This window comes from Helicoverpa zea, chromosome 24, assembly GCF_022581195.2.
Source record: "Helicoverpa zea isolate HzStark_Cry1AcR chromosome 24, ilHelZeax1.1, whole genome shotgun sequence".
Classification (NCBI taxonomy): domain Eukaryota; kingdom Metazoa; phylum Arthropoda; class Insecta; order Lepidoptera; family Noctuidae; genus Helicoverpa; species Helicoverpa zea.
Genome location: NC_061475.1, coordinates 2,074,822 through 2,099,331, shown reverse-complemented (window position 1 = coordinate 2,099,331; position 24,510 = coordinate 2,074,822). Strand labels below are relative to the sequence as shown.

The 24,510-nt window shown below is 38.6% G+C and overlaps 3 protein-coding genes across 3 annotated transcripts; 1 reads left to right on the top strand and 2 right to left on the bottom strand.

Annotated features, from left to right (window-relative positions):
• Positions 1–467: 467 nt before the first annotated feature.
• Positions 468–17,106, bottom strand: LOC124642315 (kynurenine/alpha-aminoadipate aminotransferase, mitochondrial). Its single transcript, XM_047180694.1, has 9 exons — positions 16,765–17,106; positions 6,321–6,486; positions 5,601–5,787; positions 4,932–5,192; positions 4,128–4,307; positions 2,981–3,178; positions 1,829–2,106; positions 1,339–1,403; positions 468–914 (listed from the first exon to the last, which is right to left on the bottom strand). The coding sequence occupies exons 1-7, from the start codon at positions 17,012–17,014 to the stop codon at positions 1,894–1,896; spliced, it is 1,455 nt and encodes a 484-aa protein (XP_047036650.1). The 5' UTR covers positions 17,015–17,106; the 3' UTR covers positions 468–914; positions 1,339–1,403; positions 1,829–1,893.
• LOC124642317 lies at positions 10,499–12,743 on the top strand. Its single transcript, XM_047180696.1, has 9 exons — positions 10,499–11,078; positions 11,195–11,399; positions 11,501–11,686; positions 11,777–11,843; positions 11,922–11,957; positions 12,067–12,159; positions 12,237–12,311; positions 12,405–12,496; positions 12,589–12,743. Exons 1-9 carry the CDS (start codon positions 11,017–11,019, stop codon positions 12,739–12,741), a joined length of 969 nt encoding a protein of 322 aa, XP_047036652.1. The 5' UTR covers positions 10,499–11,016; the 3' UTR covers positions 12,742–12,743.
• On the bottom strand, positions 12,739–14,523 carry LOC124642316 (putative nuclease HARBI1). Its single transcript, XM_047180695.1, has 5 exons — positions 13,995–14,523; positions 13,563–13,895; positions 13,341–13,485; positions 12,931–13,257; positions 12,739–12,855 (listed from the first exon to the last, which is right to left on the bottom strand). The coding sequence occupies exons 1-5, from the start codon at positions 14,226–14,228 to the stop codon at positions 12,794–12,796; spliced, it is 1,101 nt and encodes a 366-aa protein (XP_047036651.1). The 5' UTR covers positions 14,229–14,523; the 3' UTR covers positions 12,739–12,793.
• Positions 17,107–24,510: the final 7,404 nt, after the last annotated feature.

The window sequence follows — 24,510 nt, the reverse complement described above, 5'->3', positions numbered from 1 at the left end:
AAGTACAATAATATTCTCACGGAATGCTCTGTGCCGAAGATAAATGCACATTGGTCTTGGTATTTTGCAGGTTTTCCTTAAAGTATGGTCACTAGCATTGTCAAGGACATGATAATTAAATAGGTACTTAGGACTAAGAATGTACCTGCCTAGAAGAAGTAATGTTAGGCACAACGTACCTTAATTTCTGACTCTTAAGACCTATGCAAACATTTTGCCGTCAAAGCTCAAGCCAGATAGTTATTGATTTTGAATTTTTATTTATATCTACGTTTTTAGGTATACTAGTTAGTATTCTATTTAGTATAGTAGTTAAAATCAAACCATCTTCTTATAGAAGTAAAAATCTTATCAAAAAGGGTTTAGTTAGAGCATTAACTTTGTCCGAGACTAAGGTAAAGTTTATATCGAATCCTAAAGTATAAAATCCTTCTAAAAATAATCCTTTGAAGAAATGATACGAATGATAATTTTAATTCCTTTTATTAACAAAAGTTCTGTTTATCTTATTTACAGCATCGGCTCCTATTCATGATATTTTAAATAAAACGTCGCACGCTGCGACATCTAGCGACCAGTAGCTGCACCATGTTTAATTAATTACGTAAGTACATTTTAAGAAAATATAGTTTAAGTATTTTTACATTATTTAATTATATTACGTACTTAGTAAATCGTTTACTATAAAGAGACTTAAAATAAATTATAAAACACTTTTTTTATCTTAAGAATTAATTAAGTAGTAGTAGTTACGAGATAAATATTACACTTTGCTCATCACAATAAATACATTATTTTATCTAAACTCACATCGTTTTATATTAATATTACTTACCTACATTAATTTGATATTTTAAATTAACTATAAGACATTTAATTGAGTTGATGACAGTTTAGTAAATGCCAATACAAATAAGGCGATTATCACACTGCCCCGCATGATGCAGCGTAGTGCGTGGATGCGTTTTTTTCCGTTGTATGGAAATATCTCCGTTTGTATGGAAAACACGCATAGTCCAACACACTGAAAATGCATCCACGCGCGTTCATGCGGATCACGCACATACATGCGGAGAAACACGCACCCCCGCGCGTAGGTGCGGGGCGAGACGCAAGGTATGGCACACTGAATCCCGCAATGCCGCGCGTGATTTTGAATGGGCGTGACGTGTATATTTGAAAATGGAACTCGCTGTGCGTGAATTTACAAAACGCACCTACGCGCGTGAGTGCGTGAAAAACCCGCACGATGATGCAGATCTGCACTCCCGCAGGAACGCGCGTAGGTGCGTCGACACGCAAGATGCAGCGTGATGCGGGGCAGTGTGAAGATCACCTTATTCTCCTCTAGATTTGTGACGTAAAATACGTTGATTTTTTTTGGTATTTTTACTATTAAAAATCTTAGGCGATTATCACACTGCCCCGCATGATGCAGCGTAGTGCGTGGATGCGTTTTTTTTCCGTTGTATGGAAATATCTCCGTTTGTATGGAAAACACGCATAGTCCAACACACTGAAAATGCATCCACGCGCGTTCATGCGGATCACGCACATACATGCGGAGAAACACGCACCCCCGCGCGTAGGTGCGGGGCGAGACGCAAGGTATGGCACACTGAATCCCGCAATGCCGCGCGTGATTTTGAATGGGCGTGACGTGTATATTTGAAAATGGAACTCGCTGTGCGTGAATTTACAAAACGCACCTACTCGCGTGAGTGCGTGAAAAACCCGCACGATGATGCAGATCTGCACTCCCGCAGGGACGCGCGTAGGTGCGTCGACACGCAAGATGCAGCGTGATGCGGGGCAGTGTGAAGATCACCTTAATTTAATAACTAAAAACAACGACTAATATTCTGAGTGAATATAAACTTAAAACAGCGCCATCTATCCTTCAGTAGCGACTCTTTTTGGTTTCTGTTCGGCTCGCTGTTGTTCATAGCGGATTACGTCAGCTAGCGTGCTCACGGCCGCGTCCATATCTTCGACTCGAATCTTGCTAAACGTTAACCGCAGATATGGACAGGGGGCGCTAGTATCGTATAAAAATGCTTGACCAGGTACCAACATGAGCCCACGCTCGAAAGCTGTGTGGAATACCTGGAAATAAAGGGAAAATTTAATTAAATAAACCTGAATTACTGAAGCAGCAAGATTCTTAGATGAAAAATGAAATTATAAATTAAAGAACTAGAATTTGATGTTTTGCTCAAAAACCGATTTTATGCAAACTTCACATTTAACCATCCACTAAATAGTCCGAACAAATCTGGTTTGGATAGGTGAGCCTGTTCTTGTATTGTAAATTACAACGAAATGTGACTTAATTTGATATATCGGGTGTGTCGTTCACAATCACATTAAATCCTATCGCATATACTTTATGATATTCTATGGCGAATTGTAAAAAAAATAACCTAATCCATTCAGTGGTTTAACCACAGGAGTCATTTTCCGTTTTTATAATTTACAACATCATGTGTAAAGCAGAGATAAAGTTAGGAGTATCGTATGTTTTGATCAGTTGACAGCTGTCAGTTTTCAAGGGACAATTTCAGTTGTTTGTAATGACTGACATTTATATGGTGTTCTAATTTTTGCACATATTTATTCCATTTACTTTGTTTGAAAAAAACATTTTTTTATTTGTACGTATTTTTCTTTTATCTTTGTGTTAATCGACATATATTAACCAGTATATTAACGCATTTAATTTAATGTGATTATGAACGACACACCCGATATATCACTGCATAGAACAAAACAAAGTCTTTGTCTGTCCTGTGGTCTGTCCCTATACCTATCCCTTATCGTATGCTTAAATCTTTTAAACTACGCAACGTATTTAGATGCGGTTTTTTTATTAGATAGACCATAAAGTGATTGAAAAGGAAGGTAGGTTAAATATTGTAATAACGTCCAGCACCCGTGCGAAGCCGCGGCGGGTCACAAGTAGAGATATAAATATTCTTACCATATTATAAACATCATCAACGCCATTGACTCTCAGCCAGAAGTACAGGCCAGCGGTAGGATACTCGAAGGGCGCTAGACGTTGAAGAGGCTTCAGTGCACTATGTAGCGCGTCCCGGCGTTGCTTGTAAAAGTCACGAGCGAATGTCAGGTGGGACGCGAAGGATTTGCGGTTTTTTACCAGTTCTAAGAGTATCGCCTGGAAAGATTTTTTTTTTAAATTAGAACAATAAGCACAGAGTTATTTACAAAAAAGTATATAATAAAAGAGAAATTTGCACTAAACTAAAAAGCATCAAAATACTCCTATTCTCTGTCTACCTAGTACGTGCCCAAAAGGCTGGCAGCATTGCCACCCTGGATGGCAATGCTTATACTTTGTCCAAGATAATTAAGTTAGTACTAAATATAAGTATAAACAACGATAGCTTAAGGATCTCCGTATTTTGAACTTGAGAAATGACAACTAAGTAGTAAGAACACGTGACTACTGGTCAAACTATACATTTTCAGAACATGCTAGTTCTCATCATCTGCTTGCCTTTTCCCAAATAAATCTTAAACGATGTGTTGTTCTGAAGTTCAAGTTATATGTTTAAGAGGACGAATTGGAATTTTTGGCGCCAAGGATCTCAATTTTTCTCAGTAAATACAAAACGGATCAAAATACAACTTGGTTACCTGAAAGTTCATGATATAAACCTTATTTTGTTAGACGTAGAAACATGATTAGGTAACTTTTATAACAGAGAAAAATATATCAAACATACCTCTTTTTAAAAAGAGATTCACATATTATGGGCAAACGGGACCGATTTAAGCCTCTTAACTTTTTTAGTAGTTGAGTATATACATACTCTTTAAAATTGTAGAAAGAATTTTTATTAAATTATCATTTCTAAATAATAAAATTACAAAACCATTTTGTCGCTTACGACTTTTAGTTATAAGCTAGCGCGCCTATTGTAATCCTCGCCCCGCTCAGACGCTCCGACCCCTTTTGGCGCCTTAGATGCGCGTGCCGGTTATGGAATTATTGTTGACCAATTCGTCGCCTTAAGCATGGTATATAAGCTATATTTACTATTTTTAGTTTAACCAAATCAGTAGTTTTGGAACGTCTAATGAAACTTGACAATTCACCTCACCTGACTCAAAGTACAGGAGTGCAACAGTTCAACCTGGGAGTGCAGTTCCAACCTCTCCAGCAGTGGCTTGGGGGCAGTTATCCAGGCTCCTCGCAGACCAGCGCTGACCACCTTCGACACGGAGTCTAGACGTAGCACGCGACCGCACGTGTCCATGGATAGGAATGATGGAACGTTATGCTGAAATGGGGCAAAGGGTTTGATTAACTAACGGTCTCGCACTACTAAACTACAAAACCGATTTAAAAAATTCATTCACTGTTGAATAACTACATTCTTCCAAAGTAGCATCACTACATACTAGTAGTATAAAACAAAGTCGCTTTCTCTATCAATATATCCCTACGTATCCTTAACTCTTTAAAACTACGCAACGTTGGTACGTACGGGAAATACGGTTATCCCGTGCGAAACCGGAGCGGGTCGCTAGTAATTACTTAACTAAAACCTCAGATCAAAGAATTATTTGATCGGAGACTAAAACTATACTGATTTGAAAAATTCATTCACTTTCGTAAAGCTCGAGGATATTGGGCTATATTTTATCCGGATACGGTCAGTAGTTCTCACGGAACGCGGGTAAAACTGCGGAAAAACAGCCAGTCAGTAATATCTTATTATTAATATTCGCATGAAAACTTCAACTAATTACCTAGTGTTTGATTTTCTGATATGTTATATGTAACTAAAACATATTTTTAAAACAATCGTTTGTCTACCATACTTTTACTATTTGTTTACATTAAACTCCTTCTTGTAGTGGTATATCTTGCTTAAATCTTCATAAATGCTCAAAATACTCACGTCAGAATAATTCAAAAATATATAAGGATCGTCTTCCACGATCAAGAAGTCATATTTGCAGGCCAGCTCATAGATCCGTCTCCTTCTATCCTCAGGAAGAACTGTCCCAGTGGGATTACTTCCCGTAGGTGTGATGTATAGCATCTTCGGCATCTTCAGACCTCGTCGGAGCCGGTCAGCAAGGACTGAGTCTAAAGTCTCTGGTAGCATACCATCTTTATCTTCTGGGATCCCCAAAATTTCGGGCTGGTACGGCCTGAGCTGGAAGGAAAGTTGAACAAGTCAAGTTAGATAAGAAATACACTGTAAACTTTGGACTGCCTAATAAAGATTTATTATTTATTTATTTAATTGTTTTTGTGTATTTTATATGACATTAATTAGACATAAAGAAATCACAAGCGGGACTGACATTAACGTGCTCTCCTATGCATGGGTGAATCCATCACTAACTTCCGAGCCACGGGCTACTTTGAGACTTGAGAGAGTTTCTAATATCCACAAAACGATTTGGATCCGACCCGGGAATAGAGCTCAACAGCTAGACCAACGAGGAAGTTATAAGTAGTAATAAGACTATGCCGGCAACCTATACATAATTACTTATTCTAAAACTGTAGGAACGATAACCCCCGCTTTCCACTGTAAAAATTGCTCAAAAATACTCACAGCGCCATGAAAGCCAGTATAAGCGAACTCGCTGGTAAGGACAGGATCTCCCGGCTCCAGCAGTAGTTCCACGCATTGGTAGATGCCATGCTGCGACCCGTTCGTCACGAGGATGTCTCGCGGCAACTCTGGTGGACGATGAGCCTCTGATTGGAACTTGCGGAGTTCTGACAGTAATGCTGGTAGCCTGAAAGTATATAGAATAGTGTATACCTACACAGTTATTATTTTTTAATATTGCGATACCCTCACATACGGTCGGTTAGCCCCATGGTATTTATTAGCTTGTGTTTTGGATGCTAACACAACTGATAAATAGAAACATATACTTTACACTTTTACATATAAATACATAGTATAACACATAGACCAAAGCCAACAAGTATGTTCATCACACAAATGTTGACCGTGCCGGGAACCGAACCCGGGACCGTCAGCACTGCAGCTCGGCATTATGACGTCGTCGACGTTATACACCTACGTATATGTACGTATGTAGGAAGAAGTGAAGAGATCTTTAAAAAATAATCATCCTCCATCATCCACTTCTCACGAACATCGTGACAAACTATTTCGTGATACTCGAACTCTTGCTTTTAGGAATCAAACTGAGCAGAGGTTTCTTTGGAGTTTCTTTTTTTTCAGCCACCAGGCCAACGGTCTACCGACTGTTTAGTTTGCAGAGTACTCATAGGCTAAAGAATACCAGCTTTTACTAACCCCTGTGACGGCAAATACTGCAATGCGGCAGCAAGTTCCTTCCCTTCCAGCACCAGGCTTGAGAACCGCGTGTCTAGAGCCAGCCTCTTGTAAGGGAACACCTGCTCATTCGGCATACCTTCCGCCAACGAGATCATGTCCTTGCCCACTTTGTAGGCTAGTGATGCTGGAATAAATATTTAGATGTTAGCGATATTCATTCGTTCATGTGTTTTGCCTATTTGCTTTTAATAAGTGCTGGGATGTTGTGGTGTACGGTTGTGTAACCTAATACATCTTCCCAGCCTTTTCTGTCGGCTACCAGTCTAACCGGATACAGCTGCCAGATACTGGCTACTTACATGCTTGGAATTAGAGTGGTTAGCAAGCACCGTGAAACTATAATGATACTCAGAAAAATCAAATTGGCGATTTGACCAATTAGGCTGGTAAGATTTTGGTACTATCATTGTTACCTATTTACTTGGTGCTACCCACCATTATTATGTAAAGTGAAAACCTCAGCTCAATAATAAAAAACGAAAATTGTTTATACCAGCAGTATAGTAAACAAGACACACCCTCTCTCTGAAATGTTGACCAAGTAATTAATACTCTTATCATCTTTTCGTTGACGGATGTGTGTGCTTCACGCAAACAAACAAACAAATCTCAAAGCAAACTGAGATGCTACTTTATCAACATTATCTAACATACGTCACAAACTGCGCATTAAAAAAATAACAAGGAAATTCATCAGTGTTTTCGTTTTGGATCCTTTTTTTTATTCTGTTTTCGGAAAAAATACCAATACAGCAATTTTGAGACTTTTTAAATATCCTAACGCCTGTAGTTATATATGATCTTAAAGGTAGTTGATTATCATCCCGAAAAATACGTCTTCTATAAGGTAGACTCATAAAGAAACTGAAGTAAAAGTAAATTAAATCCCTACTAATGTTATAAATGCGAAAGTAAATCTATCTGTCTGTCTGTCTGTTACGCTTTCACGTCTAAACCAATGAACTGATATTAATAAAATTTGGTACAGAGACAGGGTTAACCTTGAGAAAGAACATAGGATAGTTTTTATCAAGGACTTTTGAAGAATTCTCTTGGAAACGCGATATAACCGAACTCTACGCGGGCGAAGCTACGGGCGGAAGCTAGTAAGGACATAAATCATAAACCTCCTTTTATTATTTGGCCATCGACACTTTCCACAGAATTTAGAAATTAGAAAACAGTGCTAAATGTTTGTACGAAATATTTGTGTTTTCCACGCCCCCTATTGTCTTATCTAGTCATGAATATTTATTGTTATTGCTATTTGTTTAGGTAGTAATTACGTGGCTTACTGATTTAATTGTAAGTGTCATTTACTGGGTACCGGGTTATCTGTAACGCGGCATTGGAAGTAAGTATTTGGTTCCTTAATACAAGATAAAAGGTAATTGTGACCCTATTTTTGGCGGAAATATAGGTAACCATAAGGTGGGAAAATATCAGATGGGTGCAGCATGAGGGAGTGTCAGTGTCATCATCATCATCAGCCTATGGCAGTCCACTGCTGGACATAGGCCTCTCCAAGTGCACGCCACTTTTTTTTTTTTTTTAATCGACGTAAAATCATCAAATGACCCCTCCCGCTGTGGGTTAGCAGCGGTGAGGGAGTGTCAGACTCTTACTGACTAAAATCGTCGTGTTCCGTCATAAGCCTTTTATGTACCAGGGCCGCGGTATCTCTTTCGAACAACCCGCAGCCCCGGCAGGCCTTGGCCCTGCTGGGCCCCGCTGGGGTTGCTGACATCTCTTTGAGGAGCGCGTGGAACAACGCGCGCCGTCGACACGGGTCTGTCGTCTAGAAAGACAGAGGGACGATGAGCCACCCGAACTCACCGCCCACAGACCCACGCCTACGGTGGCCGGGAGTCATCTCGCGACACCCGGCGCCCATGGTGTCTACCTGGTCCAGCGCGGCGGCCGGGATGAGAGGTGCGAACTCTCTGGCGTTCCGCCTCCTCCTTCTCGAGCATGACCGCTTCGCAGAAGGAGGCGACGGCATCCCATTCCCTCTCGCCCCGGACCATGGCCTGAACCAGGGCCGGACGCGAGAGGTCGCCGCCGCCCAAAGCCTCGACGAGGACCCGGCGGTGCCCCTCCCATGCGGGGCACACCTGGACTGTGTGGTCCACCGTGTCCTCGGGGCTGTCCGCACAATGGTGACACCCGGGCGCCTCCTCACGACCGATGCGGTGCAGGTACCTCCCGAAACAACCGTGTCCGGTGAGGACCTGCGTCATGCGGTACGTGAGGGCGCCGTGACTCCTCCCGAGCCACTCCTCAAAGAGGGGACTTACCGCCACGATGGTGGCGTGCCCTAAGTGCACGCCACTGAGATCGATTTTCGGCTGCTCGCATCCAGCTCCTGCCAGCCGTCTTGCGCAAGTCATCACTCCACCGTGCCTGAGGACGTCCTACACTACGTTTGCCGAGGCGTGGTCTCCACTCTAGAACTCGTTTACCCCAACGGTTATCGGTTCTTCGGCTAATATGGCCAGCCCACTGCCACTTCAGCTTGCTGATTCGGTGTCAGTGTGTTACTGACTCAAATCGACTAAGTATGTTCCTTCGGGAAACCATTGTGTACCAGAGCCGCGGTAACAAACCCAGCAGGCTTTGGCCCTAAGAGCCTTTGACCTTAGGGTATGTATGACTAAGTTAATCTAATTTCGATTTACTTTATCGGAAAACTTGTATTAATTTGTTAAATGTTTTTTTTTTTGCTTTAATCTATTTTCTTAGTAAATCAATTAAAAAATATTATTCCGACGAGACACGGCAATCGTTATCATTTCCCGTGCTCAAAAAGTATGCATTTTCGATAGCCGAGCAGATAATTTTCAAATCACAGACATACAAACTGAACTTCTTATCTGTCAGCGCCTTTTATATCATTAAATCAATTAATTAACGCAGATCTGATAAATGGTGCATACTTTATGTACTCTAATCGAAAAGGGAAAATACGCGCTGACATTGAAAATATACCCTAGGAAATAGGAAACAAACAATTTTAGTTTTAATCTAAGTTCTTATCTACGAGACAAGGTTTTTTATAGATTCCGTGATTTTGATATTAAATATGTATTTTGTGTTTTTGATTTTCCATACTTATAATGTAGAAGTTGTGTTGTCTGGTTTTAATCTTTTCAGGTTAAAATATTGCACCGATATTAATCTGTAAGTTGGTAAAAATATTGTAAAGTTGCCTGAAAGTGCTAATTTTGTGGCGTGAATTTCAGAAACTATTGGACCTATTTGAAAAAATCCTTCTAGAGCTACTTCCAGTCTCTGAGTTACCTAAGTATGAGCGAGGCGAGCAATCCCTACTAATATTATAAATGCGATAGTAACTCTGTCTGTCTGTTACGCTTTCACGTCTAAACCACTGAAATGATTTTAATAAAATTTGGTACAGAGATAAAGTTGACCTTGATAAAGAATATAGGATAATTTTTATCCCAGACTTTGGAAGAGTTCTCTTGGAAACGCGTAATAACCGAACTTAACGCGGGCGAAGCCGCGGGCGGAAGCTAGTAATTATAATAAACAACAATAGTCTTTTTTTCTAGAGTCTTTTTACGTAGTTTTTTTTTTCAATTCTAGTCCATTCCGTCTGGCAATTGACCGTATTATTTTTACTGAATACAATTATTGTATCGTATGGCCCCGTATTTAATTATTTAAATGTTTTATTTCGATAAGCTCTGAGAATTAATTTACATTGTTAACATGTTTATATTTTATGTTTAAAGAGTCAATGGATTCGTTTAGTAATGTACTTTATTTCAGCAACCAAATATTTTAATTATTGTGAGAAATGAATCAGGTTATTCAAACAATGACCCGAAATTTCCATTTTCATAAAATTTTATGACTTTTTTTCTTTTTTTCCAGAAGGTTCGTAAAATTAATCTATACTAATATTATAAAGCTGAAGAGTTTGTTTGTTTGTTTGAACGCGCTAATCTCAGGCACTACTGGTCCGAATTGAAAATTTCTTTCAGTGTTATATAGCCCATTTATCGAGGAAGGCTATAGGCTACTTTTTATCCCGGTACGGGAAGTAGTTCCCACGGGATGCGGGTGAAACCGCTATCAGAAGCTAGGCCAGGCTCTGAAACTAGGTACTGGGCCTGCAGTCTCGACATAAGATAGCGATTCGATCGCAAACTGACAGTCGCTAAATATTAACGAAAATATTCGCTTGCCATAACGACAGTAACGATAAACGCAAGTCTCGACAGCCGAGATAGCGGGCAACATCGCTAATTATCATGACATATTCGTGTCGGTACGATAGCGAAAACCGTATTCATAGTGCGGTGAATTTGTATTAAAATGTTGCATGTAAAAAAAATCCTTGTATTATAGGGAGAAATGGTAGACAAGATTTGCACAACCAATTTTGTTTCCTTTGACAATTATAAAGAAAATAGATGAACCTTATCATATTAAAACTTTTTGCATCGAACCGTGTAAGTAAAACATACCGTTTTTTAAGAAAACACATATTAAAGATCTTAATAGTTTGCGTACTTGCAATACAGACATAGAACATAAACAAACTGTCAATGTCAAGTTTGTTTGTGCACTTGAACATTGGTTTGATTTATAATAATAATAAAGGAGAACGGTGTATTCATTACTATTCATGGACGGTGAAGTCATTGAAACAGGCGCAGGCCTGCCGGGTGCCAGCAGCTTGAGCGTCAGGTAAGTACATCTACAACGAGAATTTTTTATTCCTATTCTTGGTACTTACTAAATTGAATACTTTGTATACATCCGAAGTATTCTGTGTTTACATAATGACTACTTTAATGTTTCAGGCGTAAGCGTCTGCGTAGCCCTCGTGTTACACCCGCTCAAATTGATGCACTACTATCAATATTAGAAGCGCGTCCATATTTGCACACGCGGAAATTTACCGGCTTGCAGGGCCGGGAAAATTTCGAAACGGGCTGGAGGGAGGTTGCCGAGGAGCTCAATAATCTCCCTAACGGGTCTAGAAAGACACCAGAGCAGTGGATGACGGTAAGTCTTTTTCAAAGATTGAATTGGTTTTAATTATAAGCATGTACATGCCACGTCAGTTTTTTTTTATTATTTACTTGAGTTAATTATTCTAATTGTAGGTTTGGAGAGACTTAAAAAGCCGCGCTTGCAGTAAGGCGGCAAAATTAAAAAAAGAACAAAAACGTACCGGCAACCGAGGCGTCAGCACTGCTCCCCTGACCGAGGCCGAGAGCCGGATAATTTCAATAGTTGGGGCAGATTATTCCTTTGGGACAGACTGCCCGGACGCTATGCCAGAGGAAGATGTAAGTTGTGATTATTGTATTCAATACAATTTAATATTCTCAATCTTTGAATGTTGATAACACTAAAAATACTTTTATTGTTATTTACAGTTATTACAACATGAGATGGAGGCTGGGGTGGTAATCTCTGAGGTTCTCACCTTACCTCATTCTCAGGGTAAGTTTTTAAATTAATAGGTACTCAATTCAAAATATAATTATTTTAATTTTAATGTTACTATTTATTTTATTACAGCTAGAGATTTTGTGGAATTGTTACCGACTGAAACAAGTAAGTTGGAGTTTTTAGTAACTAGTTGGTTACTGCTATAATATATTTTATTATGTGTATACATCTGTACACTAATGTTACCAAAATATTAATTAACAAAATATTTTAGCAATCAATGACAGCAGAGCAACGGCTGGTTCTTCACCACCACCCATCCAAGAACAAGTGCAAGATGCCCCTCAGTCGCCAGTACTACAAATGAGTAAGTTGCAGTTATTTTGCTCACCTATGTTTATTTTCATTGATTTTTATTTAATGTGTTATAATTGATAATTCCAGCAGTACGTGGCAGAAGGACAGAAACTGTTGCATCATCAACACCACCACTGCGACAGAGACCCAGAAGAAAGAGGAGTAAGCTTAAATTTTATTTATAATAAAAACATTAGTTCTGCAGGTGGGTCAGCCAATAATTCCTACAATACCAATAATTTTGGGTATTTTCAGATCTGAATCCTCGCCAAAGTGTTTCTGAGCAATATAGTGCAGCTCGACGAGAATTTCTAGCAGTTGCAGAAGCAAATGCTGCTACAATGAAGGTGTGTTATAGTGTAAATTTCCTCTTAATTATTATACACACTAGCATGCTAGAGAACATTAAGACACATTCAGTAAATCCAACGTTTTTTAGATGCTGGCAACTGCTGCTCAAGCGCAAGCAGATGCTGCCAAGATGCAGGCTGAGGCAGCCAAGGTACAAGCCGAGGCGACGCTGCAATTGGTAAAAGTCGGAAACAAAATAGCTGACGCAATAAATAATTACATAAATAAAAATAATAAATGATATAAAATGTTTTTTATTTGAAACAGTACATAAATGAAAAAAAGTATAATAATTATGTGAAACTAGTGTTAATTAGCCTTCTTCTTATGCGCTCTGCAACAGCTCGCCCAGAACCTGCATAACAAAAATAAAATGTATTGGTGTTAGGTATACATACATAGTAAAATAAAAAATCAGTTCATAAGTTACCTGTAACTTCTAACATATCATCATGGAATCTACTATTATCCACCAGCTGCATGGATGTGGTGGACTCTGGTTCCGGTAATTTATATGTTATCCGCATATTGTGGAGCACTGCACATGCGTTAATTATTAGGCCAGCCATATAGGGTTCGTACATTAACTGGCGTTGGTGTGATAGACATCTAAACACAGATTTTAGCACACCGAAGCATCTTTCTATGATGTTCCTAGCTGAGCAGTGTGCTTCGGTATATTTATATTCCGGTGTGCCAGGCTGTTGATGTTTTATGGGAGTCATTAACCACGGTTCCAGAGGATATCCATCATCACCTAAAAGATTAAAAATACAAAGTAATTTCAGAAGTCGAATGGGCAACCTCTTCGAGGCAGATTTATAATGTTCATTTATTTACCAAGCAGCCAAGCACGGCGGTCCCCATTTTCAAAATGTCGCTTCATTGTTGAGCGCACCGGTGAATTTGCCCATATGTGAGCATCATGTCTCGCTCCTGGCCATCGAGCATTAATATTTAAAATAATAAGATCAGGGTCACACACCTGTAATATATTAAATATGTAAGTACATATTTTTCAAACAATATTTTTAGATATTATAGAACTGAAGGTCAACTTACAGCTTGCACATTTAATGAATGGCCCTCATGGTGACCACTCACATAAGACTCCTCATTGGTCTTAGGAGCTAAAATTTTTATATGGGTGCAATCAATGGCTCCAATTACCCCTGGGAATGGCTGTGGGGCATTTCTAAATTTCTGTTTTGCCGCATGGCGTTCTCCTTGAGTCATTGGAAATTTAATATATTTTCTTAAAAGTTTTTCATTTATTGCCGAAGTTACAGCCCGGATGACTCGGCTAACAGATTTTTGGCTCATGCTACAACCCCACTGCAAGCCAACAGGTTGTTGGTAGCACCCACATGCGTAAAATCGGAGTGCCGTCAGTATCTAATAAGAAGAAAATTTAAAAAAAGTTCAACCTTAGTTATAAGAAAAAATATATTATAGAAATATTATTTATGCACGGTAGGTCGCAAAGACACTTACTTGGGACTCCACAGAAAGTCCGTAAGGCCGTCGTCTTTGGAGAGATGGACGCAGTTCACTTAGTAGCCTGTGAAACATTTCCTTTGAAATTCTATACATTTGAAGAAATTGGCCATCCTCCAAATCCAAGGGATTTTCATCGTTTCGCTTGTTTCGTGCTATTTGTCGACCCATAAGCACATCGCGTCTGTGCTCGAGCACAACTAAGTCCCATGCTAAATATTCAGAAGCCATTATTTATTAAATTACTATTTATTTAATATTTTCTGACGTAAAATAAACAAATATAGGAACGATATCGATAGTAGCTATCACTTAGCGGGCTGTCAAAAACTGTCGCAAGGAAATTCTATGACATAACGATAAATCGTTATCTTACCGAAAATATTCGGTAACTTTGCGATGACACTCGATAGTTTTGGCAGTAGAGACTACCAAAAATCGTTACGATCGGATCGTTAGGACTTATCGACCGAATTTTGTCGTTAAGCGATCGCTATCTTTGTCGAGACTGCAGGCCCTGGAACTATTATAAAAATTCTGTCACACTTGGAAATTTAGACTATTCTCGAGTAATATAGCCTGTATATTTTATGCGGGTATGGGCGATAGTTCCCACGGGACGCCGATGAATCCGCGGGAAAACCACCTGTATGCTATACTAGCTTCTGCCAGCGGTTTCACCCGCATCCCGTGGGAACCTCTGCACGAACCCGGATAAAAAGTAGCCTATAGCCTTCCTCGATAAATGGGCTATCTAACACCGAAAGAATTGTTCAAATCGGACCAGTAGTTCCTGAGATTAGCGCGTTCAAACAAACAAACAAACAAACTCTTCAGCTTTATAATATTAGTATAGATAAGAAGAAACAAATATGATATTATGTAGGTACTTATGGTTTTTTTTAATTCAGTCGGTTCATATTGTTAAATTCTACAATATTTAAAGATAACTGAGACAGATGATCGTTTCAGATAGTGCATATTAATTGCCAATGACTTTGCAAGTTCACACCCAATAGCGATAATATATGACGTAAGTCTAGTTCGAGATCGACCTAAGGCTCCGAAACTACTGAACCGATCACTGTTGGAAAGCTATACTCTTTCCGAGTAACATGGGCTATATTTTATTACAGTACGGGCAGTAATTCCCACGGGACGCGAGTGAAACCGCAGGAACACTATTAGTTATGATAAAAATGATATCTTCTACTGCATAAACAATAGTAATTTAAACTGAATTTTAGAGCCAATTATCGCTCTCGGTTCCGATCAAATTCTGAAAAATATTTACATTATTTTATTTTTCAGTTTTTGGGGTCAATTATATTTTTCTTTGATAAGTTTTTTTTTTAAGACAATTAACTAAGAATTCTGTTTCCAATGGTTTTTATACTGAAATTCTAAAAGAACACATGTTTTGGTACCAACACAAGTAGGTGACCCTAATTTAAATAAATGCATTCAATTTTGCAATTAATTGGTCATTAAACTTTTGATAGGTAATGTGTGATTAGCCTTAGGTTATTCGCGTCATATGATTTTCAGCATTTATAGCCGTTAGCCGTTTCTAGAAATTGGAAATATAGGTATTTAGGAAATATTTTTATATTAAAATTAGGGAATTAATCCGTACCTAAATTATGAATGCCTGTAACATCCAATTTTTCACATTTATGTTCCTTAAAATAGCAATTCCGCTAGGTCGGTTCTAAGTATATAATAATAGAGTATGAACGTGAGTATGAACCTATGTATGAAAAGTAAAAATATATTTTTCGATCGAAATCAGTGCCTTATCAAATTTTGAAAAAAACTCACAATATTACTACAACTATAATGAACAGATGTCTGTCACAAAAATGTATTTTCTTATCACCCTGACTAACCATTAAATCAAATCAAATCAGTGTAAATTGTTATTGTGCAGACGATAAGAAACTGCACCCTACACACCTACCTAAACGCATTCCGGCATTTTTCAAAGTGATTCTTATAATTTTACAAACACCTGATAAAAATATAATCTATGAATTGTTGACAGTTGAAAAGAATCAACATTCTGGCTAGTCGTTTACGTAAATGAATAAACATATGCATACATTGTAAATTTTGCACAATCATGACAAAGTAATTTTGGCAAAGGATCTTAGTTTATTTTACTGAGCTCATGATCATCATCATTTTCTCAACTATGTTGGAGTCGGCTTCCAGTCTAACCTGATACAGCTGAGTACCAGTGTTTTACGTGGAGCGACTGCCTGTCTGATCTCCTCAACTCAGTTACCCGGGCAACCCGATACAATTTGGCGGAGCTGGTTTTCAGACTTTATGACTTAAGACTACGCGTAATGACTGCCAAGATTTTACTGCACTCATAATGTGTCATTTTAATAAAGTCATCTTTGGGAACTAATACTAGTATTATGAACAGGCAAAGTTTGAGAGATTGTTGTGTGTATTACTGGATCTAAAGATATCGATTTTGACAATTATTTTACCAATAAAAAACCAAGTTTTTTTAGTATCATAAGTAATATACATATTTCGGGTAAAAAGTAATCCTATAATTGTTCGAATAAGCACTTCGGTCGTTCTATGGATGGGAGACAAAAACGAGTTCCAGAAAATTTGTGAGTTTAGGTTTCTCAAATTTCACTGATCACAATTAAAGCACACTAAGGGCTTGATGATAAAACCCAACACTTTTAAGTACTTAAACTACATCACTATTTAAATAATTATAATATTAAATGCTACAACTTACTCATTTGTCTCGTCAACGATGGTTCTCTTCGGGAAGCCCTCGTGCTTAAAAACCGGTCATAATCTCGGTCTTTCAGTGGCTTATACCGGTCTTCAAATTGCCCACTCTCATTATAAAACTTGAAAAAATCATCCACGTTCACATCCTTCTGTGAAAACTGTTTTTTCTGCAGCAATGTCACTGAGCGTGCTTCAAATAATCGTTTCGCCAAATCTCCATTCACCTTTCCAAATTTTGATGTCACGAACATTTCATAGAATTTTATTTCTCTTATTTTATTTTTTTTAAGTTTCACAACAGGTTCGTTTGTCAAGACGTTGCGTACGAAATGTAACCGAATTGTAGTTCCTTAATTAAAATATGCTTAAGATTACGTCAAATTAGTGATAGAGTGATTATGCGATAACGTGATAATGAATAGCAAGGTTGTTTAATTTGACGGTGTTGTTTGGACTACCAAGCCGATACGACTACCGAGTTTTGAGGTATAAGTGTACCGAATTCTGTTTTGTGTGTTGGGTCGAGAAGTGTGATGCAAGATTGAGAGTCGAATAAAACATATTGTTGAAAAAAGTCTGCTTGTCTTCGCAGAATTTATCTGCTTTTAAATTGATGAAGTCCTTTTTTTTCCTACTAGAGACAGCTACTTAGTATTCCTTGTATGGGCTAATGTTAAACTTCTATCTTTAGTAAGCTTCTTCTTCTTACATAGCAATGCATAGCATGGCAATAGTATATTTTATGCTTTCTGAAATCCGTTAAACGTTTGCCATTGTTTCTCTTGCCGTTGTGAGAAAATATAAAGGGTCACAATAAAAAAAAATATGGTTTAAAGAACTAAAAAACACGCTAGTCATGTATTGTTATCAGACCTTAGAGCGTGTGGAAAATTTCATCGCATTCGAAAACCGGGAAGTGGGTCAGAATAAGATGCCAAGATTTTCTTACATACGTATTTATAAGTGAAGATAATAAACGTGTTAATAAAAATAAAAAGGTTATTTTATGATTCCATTTTTTATGACCCTCATATGTAGACGAAGCCACGGGCATACCTTATGTGATATATTATAAACAACGCCTTCAAACATTGACCTGCTATCAAAACAATATTGACATGACATTTGATTTCTCTGCATTGTATTTAAAAAACAATAACATAAGTGAAAATATTATGTTAATCTTAATGGCCTTTGAACCTTATGTTATGATAATCTTATGTTTTTTATTTGCTTTACCAACTCAATGACTGTGCTTTCTTTAAAATAGAAAATATGGTGCAAAAATTCCGAATGTCTTGTAACAACCGTAGGCAACCAAAACGTTATTTTAAACTTTAATTAGATCTTTTCTTAACTGCCTCGTTGATCAAGCACAGTAGCCGCGCTTGCGACAAAGCGCGGCTACTGTGCATGAAGTCTTTGATTCCCGGGTCGGGCCGACATCGCTTTGTGGGTTTTAGGATTAGCTAATCTCCTCATATGAGAACAGCCGCCTTGGCCAATAATGGGCTAGGTGGGAGGACCAATATCATCATCATGCTTTTAAAATATTTTTTAACTAAATATAAGTAAGATAAATGTGTGAACATGTAGCATTGGTATGAATCCCTTTCTAAAAACACTTTTGCCTCCTTTCGTTTTAGAGAGAAAAGGTGGCATGAAAAAATACTGGCATGATAAAAACTATGACGTGAATGTGACATTTTTTTTTTAGAAAAGTCTTGCGCCACGACTTTGCATGTTTTTTTTTTTATCATTACGAGTTCAAGAAAATAATATTATACTGTATTATACCTAGTGCAATGCTGTCAGCCTCTAGGGCACGTACTCGGTCGACATCGATGGGGAGGAATTCTTTGATGCTTTTTAGTTTAAACTTTTTACTAACGGCCAGTTTCTTCATCAAAAGTTAAAGTTAAAGTAATGTCTAAAGTAAAAGTAACGGTCAAATACGTTTTTTCAAGGTTAAAGTGACAGCAAAACTAATAGAAAATTGAATTTGACCGTTACTTTTACTTTAGACATTACTTTGACTTTTACTTTGGCTTTAACTTTTGATGAAGAAACTGGCTGTAGGTTAGTTTTCAGTTTTATTGTGAATAATTTATAGTTTTGTAAATAATTATGTACCTAATTAAAAAAAATAGGTACAAACTAAACGTATAAATCGTTGGACATAAATAGATGAACAGTTCAGGGTATGATTTGGGATAGGAAGTAGGTAGAGATGAATTCTTGCAATTTGGTGAGTTTCTTAAGTTCTTCCCTAAAGGATTGAGAATAAAAATTTTGAAATTCCAGAATGAAAGAATGAATGGGATTGAGTAAATTAAAGAAAAGCCGGATATTTAATAGTCGTTTATTGTAATAAAAAAATAGCGATAAATACAGTCAAATTACAAAATAGATCTAGAATTATAGGGTTGACTTGAAGTAGAAATATGGTTAAAAATATTTATTTCACGAGTTTCTTCTTACCTAACTTATTTAATGTTGTCATCTCATATCATTTTCATCGGTCTTCCCCAACTTGGCTTATTCAATTCAAATTATTTTTGATTCGCAGATTGCGAAGGTCAGAGTTTTATCAAAGGTCTTGTCAAAAGACGAAAGTATTGTCAAAGTTTTATCAAAGGTCAAAAGTCTCATCAAAGGTTGAATTTTATTTAATTTACTGTATCGTTTTTACCTAAATCTTGGAAAAAAAAAGTTTTAATTTCATAATCGGTGAATTTTGTTATGCCTTGGAGTTGTCATTTCGCTGCCAGTCGGTGTACCAGTAATGCTGGCATCGGGGAACAGTCTGAAAAAATATGAAGACATTTAAATGTTCGAAAAATAAGGTACAATAGTCATAGAAGAGCTAGTCAAAGCGTCTACATGGTGCTTTTGGCTGGAGCAAGTTAACATGCGCAAGTGACAAGAGCACGCGGGTGGGTACTTTGCTTTGGTACATGCGCGAATCGCTGGACCTGCACGTTTTTAAAATGCATGTAACCTGCGCATGTGCCTCAACATGCGCAAGCTACTTGCAGCGTGTAGATGCACCCTAAGCAACGCATAGCGCAGTCGGTCACCACATTAAATTGGTGGGCTTCATTTGACCATCTTTGACAGTCTAATTTGATTAATTTTATTTCTAATGGACTTTCTTTGTGTTACTACAAGTTTAAATTCTGAGTTTGAATAGTAATTGTTACCTCATGACTCGTTTGTATTCATCCATCATTTCGTCCACGGGTTCTACTGTCATAGGGTCGAATGTCCTCAGGGCTAAATATGGCGCTCCCGCTGACACTGCGTTGTTCATCTAATAATTAAGAAAAAAATATTAGAAGCTGGTATATTTCTGTATATGTTAGGTACACGAATAGTCACTGTATAGTACAGTCGACTCTTGTTAATTCAAACCTGCGATATTTCGAACCTCTCGTTAATTCAAAGTTATCACGAGTTCCCTACAAAATCTCTTTGTATTTCGAACTAAATCAATACATTTTTATGCACTTGGTAATTCGAACGAAAAAAGCATTGCTATATAACAAAACGACGCGTTAATTCGAATTCTTAGTCGTCCAACACTCGAGAATTCAAAGTTGCAGAGAGAAAGAGGCGGAAAGATTGTAAGTCAGAGAGCAGTCTGAGTAGCAGCAATCTGTTTTGAAGCTGGATGACGGAGCTGTCTCGAAAGATTAATTAATTAATATTATGAATACATGTATGCACACAAATGTGTCTTTAAACTTTTGACATTGTTATAAAATAGCAGTTAACAAATAATAATTGATCAACACTTAATAATTCGAAGTTTTATTTATTTTCTCTCACAAATTTCGAACCATTTAATATTTCAAAAACTTGATAATTCGTAATATTTTAAGAGTCCCTCGAGTTTCGAATTAACGAGAGTCGACTTATGAAAATAAATACCACTTTGCGTTGTAATTGTATAACTCAAGAACAGTGTCTTGAGCTACATCGTCTCACTATAATCATCAGCCTAGATTTAATAAACAAATACTTGAACTTTGTTTGACCTTAAACTGAAAAAAATACAGTAAAGGCATTCATCCCACAATTTGCCATCGCGTGGGTCTTTTTCAAATTCCTTAATTTTCACAGATAAGTTTTCTTTGTATAAATGAAGTTAGGTTTTCTTTGTACCTACCATATTTTATAATAATTATGTTAATGTCATTTTTTCTGAAGAGTTATCGACCTGATGAGAATTTTCTTGCAATTACTTTGAGTAGTGAGTTTAAGACTTTAAGAGTATCTTAATAAATATCTTTTGCACTTACCACTTGTTTGTTTGCTTCCATTTCTGCCAACTTTCTATTCAGATCATTCTTTAGTCCTTGCATGAGCACGAAGTCCTTTTCCAAAATACCTTGCAGTCCTGCGTAGAGAGATGGCAATTTTATATTTGTTTATTTATTTTATTTACGTCAATCATTTTGCAAGATAAAAATCAAGTCATTTAACTGACAGAGTAGAGTGAAAAGGGTGAAAAGGACGAATCCAATTAAACACTCCCCAACAACACAATTCTGTCTGTATGATTTGTAAGGCACAGGATACATTGGGATACGTCTACAGATTCAGAGGTTTTCAGAGTTCTAGAAGTTTTCAAACCAAAACCAATAATTATCTTTGTATGAAAAATGCAATTTGTTTTTTCTTTTTTGTAATTTTGAAAGTAAAGTAAGTTTAACTGACCTGCATTTTCTAGCAACGTATCGAGGTCTGTGAGCGGGAATTCCGCCGTAGAAGGCGACAGCAGCTGCGGCGTCGGCGCAAGCGACGGTCTCAATCGCGGCGTCGTTGATGGTGCTGGAACGTTTATTTTGTTCTATTATTTATTTATGACTGGATGGTATGTATGTATCAGATTGATGATCTTAGGTAGGCAAGCAATCAAGCAGTATCAGATATGTAAGTGAAACTAAAAACAGGGCCTTCCCTGCCTGGCTCATATAGCGCCCGGTTGCAATCATTGCCCCCTCTATGTGTTGAAAGATTTTGACTTAGAGTAGTTTGAAGGTCGTAAATAGGAAAGTTCATGTAGAAACTAGAAATTACTTTCTTGTTTATGAAAGGACTTGGCCGCAAAGATGTTTGAGTTTTTACCCACTAAAGCACCTAAACATGTATCATTCAGTTACAACCTTTTTATCTCGTGCCACTGATGGGCACAGGCCTCCTCTCACACGGGGAAGGATTGATTAATCACCACACTTGCCCAATGCGGGTTGGTGATAGATGGATGTAATGAGAGATGTATTAGAACTAAAAATTGCACCTGATTGGTACAAATAAGTGGGTTGATGGAACATTTAGTTACGCTGTCGCAGCACGACACAAAGGCCTTTGCCAAACTAAACGGAACTTCCGTCGCTCAACTTCCGCGGCGTGAATTGGCGTTCCGCCGGGGAAGTTTGGCGACGGAATTTTCGTATAGTGAGGCAAAGGCCTAACACCTCGCTCCGGCTGTACCGCGTGTACTCACTGCTAGTGCCGGGCTCGTCAGGCAGGTCCCAGGCGGAGGGGCGGCGCGCGCGCAGCTCGTGCGCGGGGGGCGCCACCGCGCGTCCTACTGGCGCGCTGAGCTGCAGCCGGCACACGCTGTCGCAGCACGACACTAACACCTCGCTCCGGTTGTACCGCTTGTATTCACTGACAACCATAATTATTGATCCAACTTAAACAATTGATCTGGAATTTTGAAAGTGAGTTAACCTATTTTGAAAGTGAGTTAACCTATTTTGAAAGTGATTTCTCCTATTCTGAAAGTGAGTTGATTGGAGGACTGCCATTCATTCTTTCTAGAATTGACTAATGATGCCATAATTTTATTTTTAAATTTTTTATTGAACTATTTTATATACAAAATAGAATTGTGCCACATTGTAATGAGATAACATAAAGATCAATACTGACGGTTCATCTTCAAGTCCTTTCTTGTCCCAATCGTTCTGACTGTCGAGTTGCAACATGAGACCACCGGTAGATCCCTGGTACACGCTCGACCCTCGACGAGACAGTATTATTGGCTCGTCTACTGGTAATTCTTCCTCATCGTCCTCCTTGCGAGCTGGGCCTAGGAAAGGTTCATATTGCTTTCAATTCTGCTTGGTCGTTAACATCAGAATCACTGTCATTTCTCACCGATCCCCTCGAAATATATGGAGAGTTGCTACCTAATTGCTACCAGATACCATTAGTTTGTTTTGTGGTCGGTTCTTCAATATTATGGGATATTTTCTTACGTATGACATTGAGATCCTGATGTGTGTATTCCCGAAGGGACTAACCTATTTAGAAGACAATTCTCAATTCTAGTTGCTAAATCTGCCGTTCGCACATTTGATATTTTATCTTATTTATATTTGTTTAACCATTTATGTACATAGTAAAGGCACATGGCAGAAGAAGTAATAAAATAAGATACTACAAAGTAAAGTCATAGTCTGATTCTTACCAGGATGTATACAATAGGGACCGAACTCGACTTTCTTGCCCAGGACACCGAGAAATGGGAATTTGATTTTGATGGTCTGTAGGAGACACTCCTCGTACAAGTCCCAAATATGTACCGTCTGTAATATTTGATATATTAAATGCTAGGAAAAATATTAGTATTAATTCCTCGAGATAATAAATCGAAGCTTGGATTCTTTGGTAGTCAGAAGCCAGAAAGTCTGATAAACATGTATTTTATAAAGGGGTATTGGGTTGCGCAGATCAGATAGGGACTCGATCCATGTGGCCCAAACTTTGTTGAGGAGATCAGATAAGCCGACCTCAACATATGACATGAATAAGAAGGGAGTGAGTGCCAGTACGACGAGTGACAGGGAAGAATGGAAAGACATATTGCCCCGACCCCAAATAAAATTGGGAACAGGGCAGGAGGAAGAAGAAGACAGTTGGAAACTTACACATCATCATCCTCCGAGCCTTTTTCCCAATCATGTTGGGGTCGGCTTCCAGTCTAACCGGATTCAGCTGAGTACCAGTGCTTTACAAGAAGCGACTGCCTATCTGACCTCCTCAACCCAGTTACCCGGGCAACCCGATACCCCTTGATTAGACTGGTGTCAGACTTTACTGGCTTCTGACTACCCGTAACGACTGCCAAGGATGTTCAATGACAGCCGGGACCTACAGTTTAACGTGCCATCCGAAACACAGTCAGTGGTGTCTAAGATATACTTAGAAAGTACATACAAACTTAGAAAAGTTGCATTGGTACTTGCCTGACCTGGGATCGAACCCGCGCCCTCATACTTGAGAGGTTGGTCCTTTACCCACTAGGCCACCACGACTTACACAGTTATTTACATTTTACATAGTTGGAAACTTACACAGTTATTACAATAAGCGAGAACCAACTCATGCGCAGCGATGACGGCGACATCCCGCATGGGCGGCGCGGTGGGCGCGGCGAGCGTGGCGTAGGGTGCTCGGCCGCCGGCTTGCCACAGCCGTACCGCGCCGTCACAACCACCCGTCGCTACCAGGTGAAGAGCTGATACTATGTGGAAGCAACTCACACCCTGTTGACACACATAATGTCCTGTAACGTTCTTCTTCCCGATTATAGGCTACGGCGGCTGTTCTCATGTAAGGAGATTAGCCAACTGCGCAGGACGTATTATAGTGCACAAGCGTTTGCGCAGACACAGGTGCACTCACTATTCCTTCACTCTCATAGCCCGATAGACGGCAATCCGACACGACC

Excerpts from the sequence above, each read along its gene's own strand:
- LOC124642317 (XM_047180696.1), top strand. The coding sequence starts at position 11,017 with ATGGACGGTGAAGTCATTGAAACAGGCGCAGGCCTGCCGGGTGCCAGC. Across the intron at positions 11,079-11,194 it reads GCCAGCAGCTTGAGCGTCAG|GCGTAAGCGTCTGCGTAGCC; the intron begins GTAAGTACATCT and ends TTAATGTTTCAG. Across the intron at positions 12,160-12,236 it reads GTCGCCAGTACTACAAATGA|CAGTACGTGGCAGAAGGACA; the intron begins GTAAGTTGCAGT and ends TGATAATTCCAG.
- LOC124642316 (XM_047180695.1), bottom strand. The coding sequence starts at position 14,228 with ATGGCTTCTGAATATTTAGCATGGGACTTAGTTGTGCTCGAGCACAGA. Across the intron at positions 13,896-13,994 it reads GACTTTCTGTGGAGTCCCAA|ATACTGACGGCACTCCGATT; the intron begins GTAAGTGTCTTT and ends TCTTCTTATTAG. Across the intron at positions 13,258-13,340 it reads CCGCCGTGCTTGGCTGCTTG|GTGATGATGGATATCCTCTG; the intron begins GTAAATAAATGA and ends TTAATCTTTTAG.
- LOC124642315 (XM_047180694.1), bottom strand. The coding sequence starts at position 17,014 with ATGTTCGTGACATCAAAATTTGGAAAGGTGAATGGAGATTTGGCGAAA. Across the intron at positions 5,788-6,320 it reads CAGTATTTGCCGTCACAGGG|GCTACCAGCATTACTGTCAG; the intron begins GTTAGTAAAAGC and ends ATATACTTTCAG. Across the intron at positions 4,308-4,931 it reads TATTTTTGAATTATTCTGAC|CATAACGTTCCATCATTCCT; the intron begins GTGAGTATTTTG and ends GCCCCATTTCAG.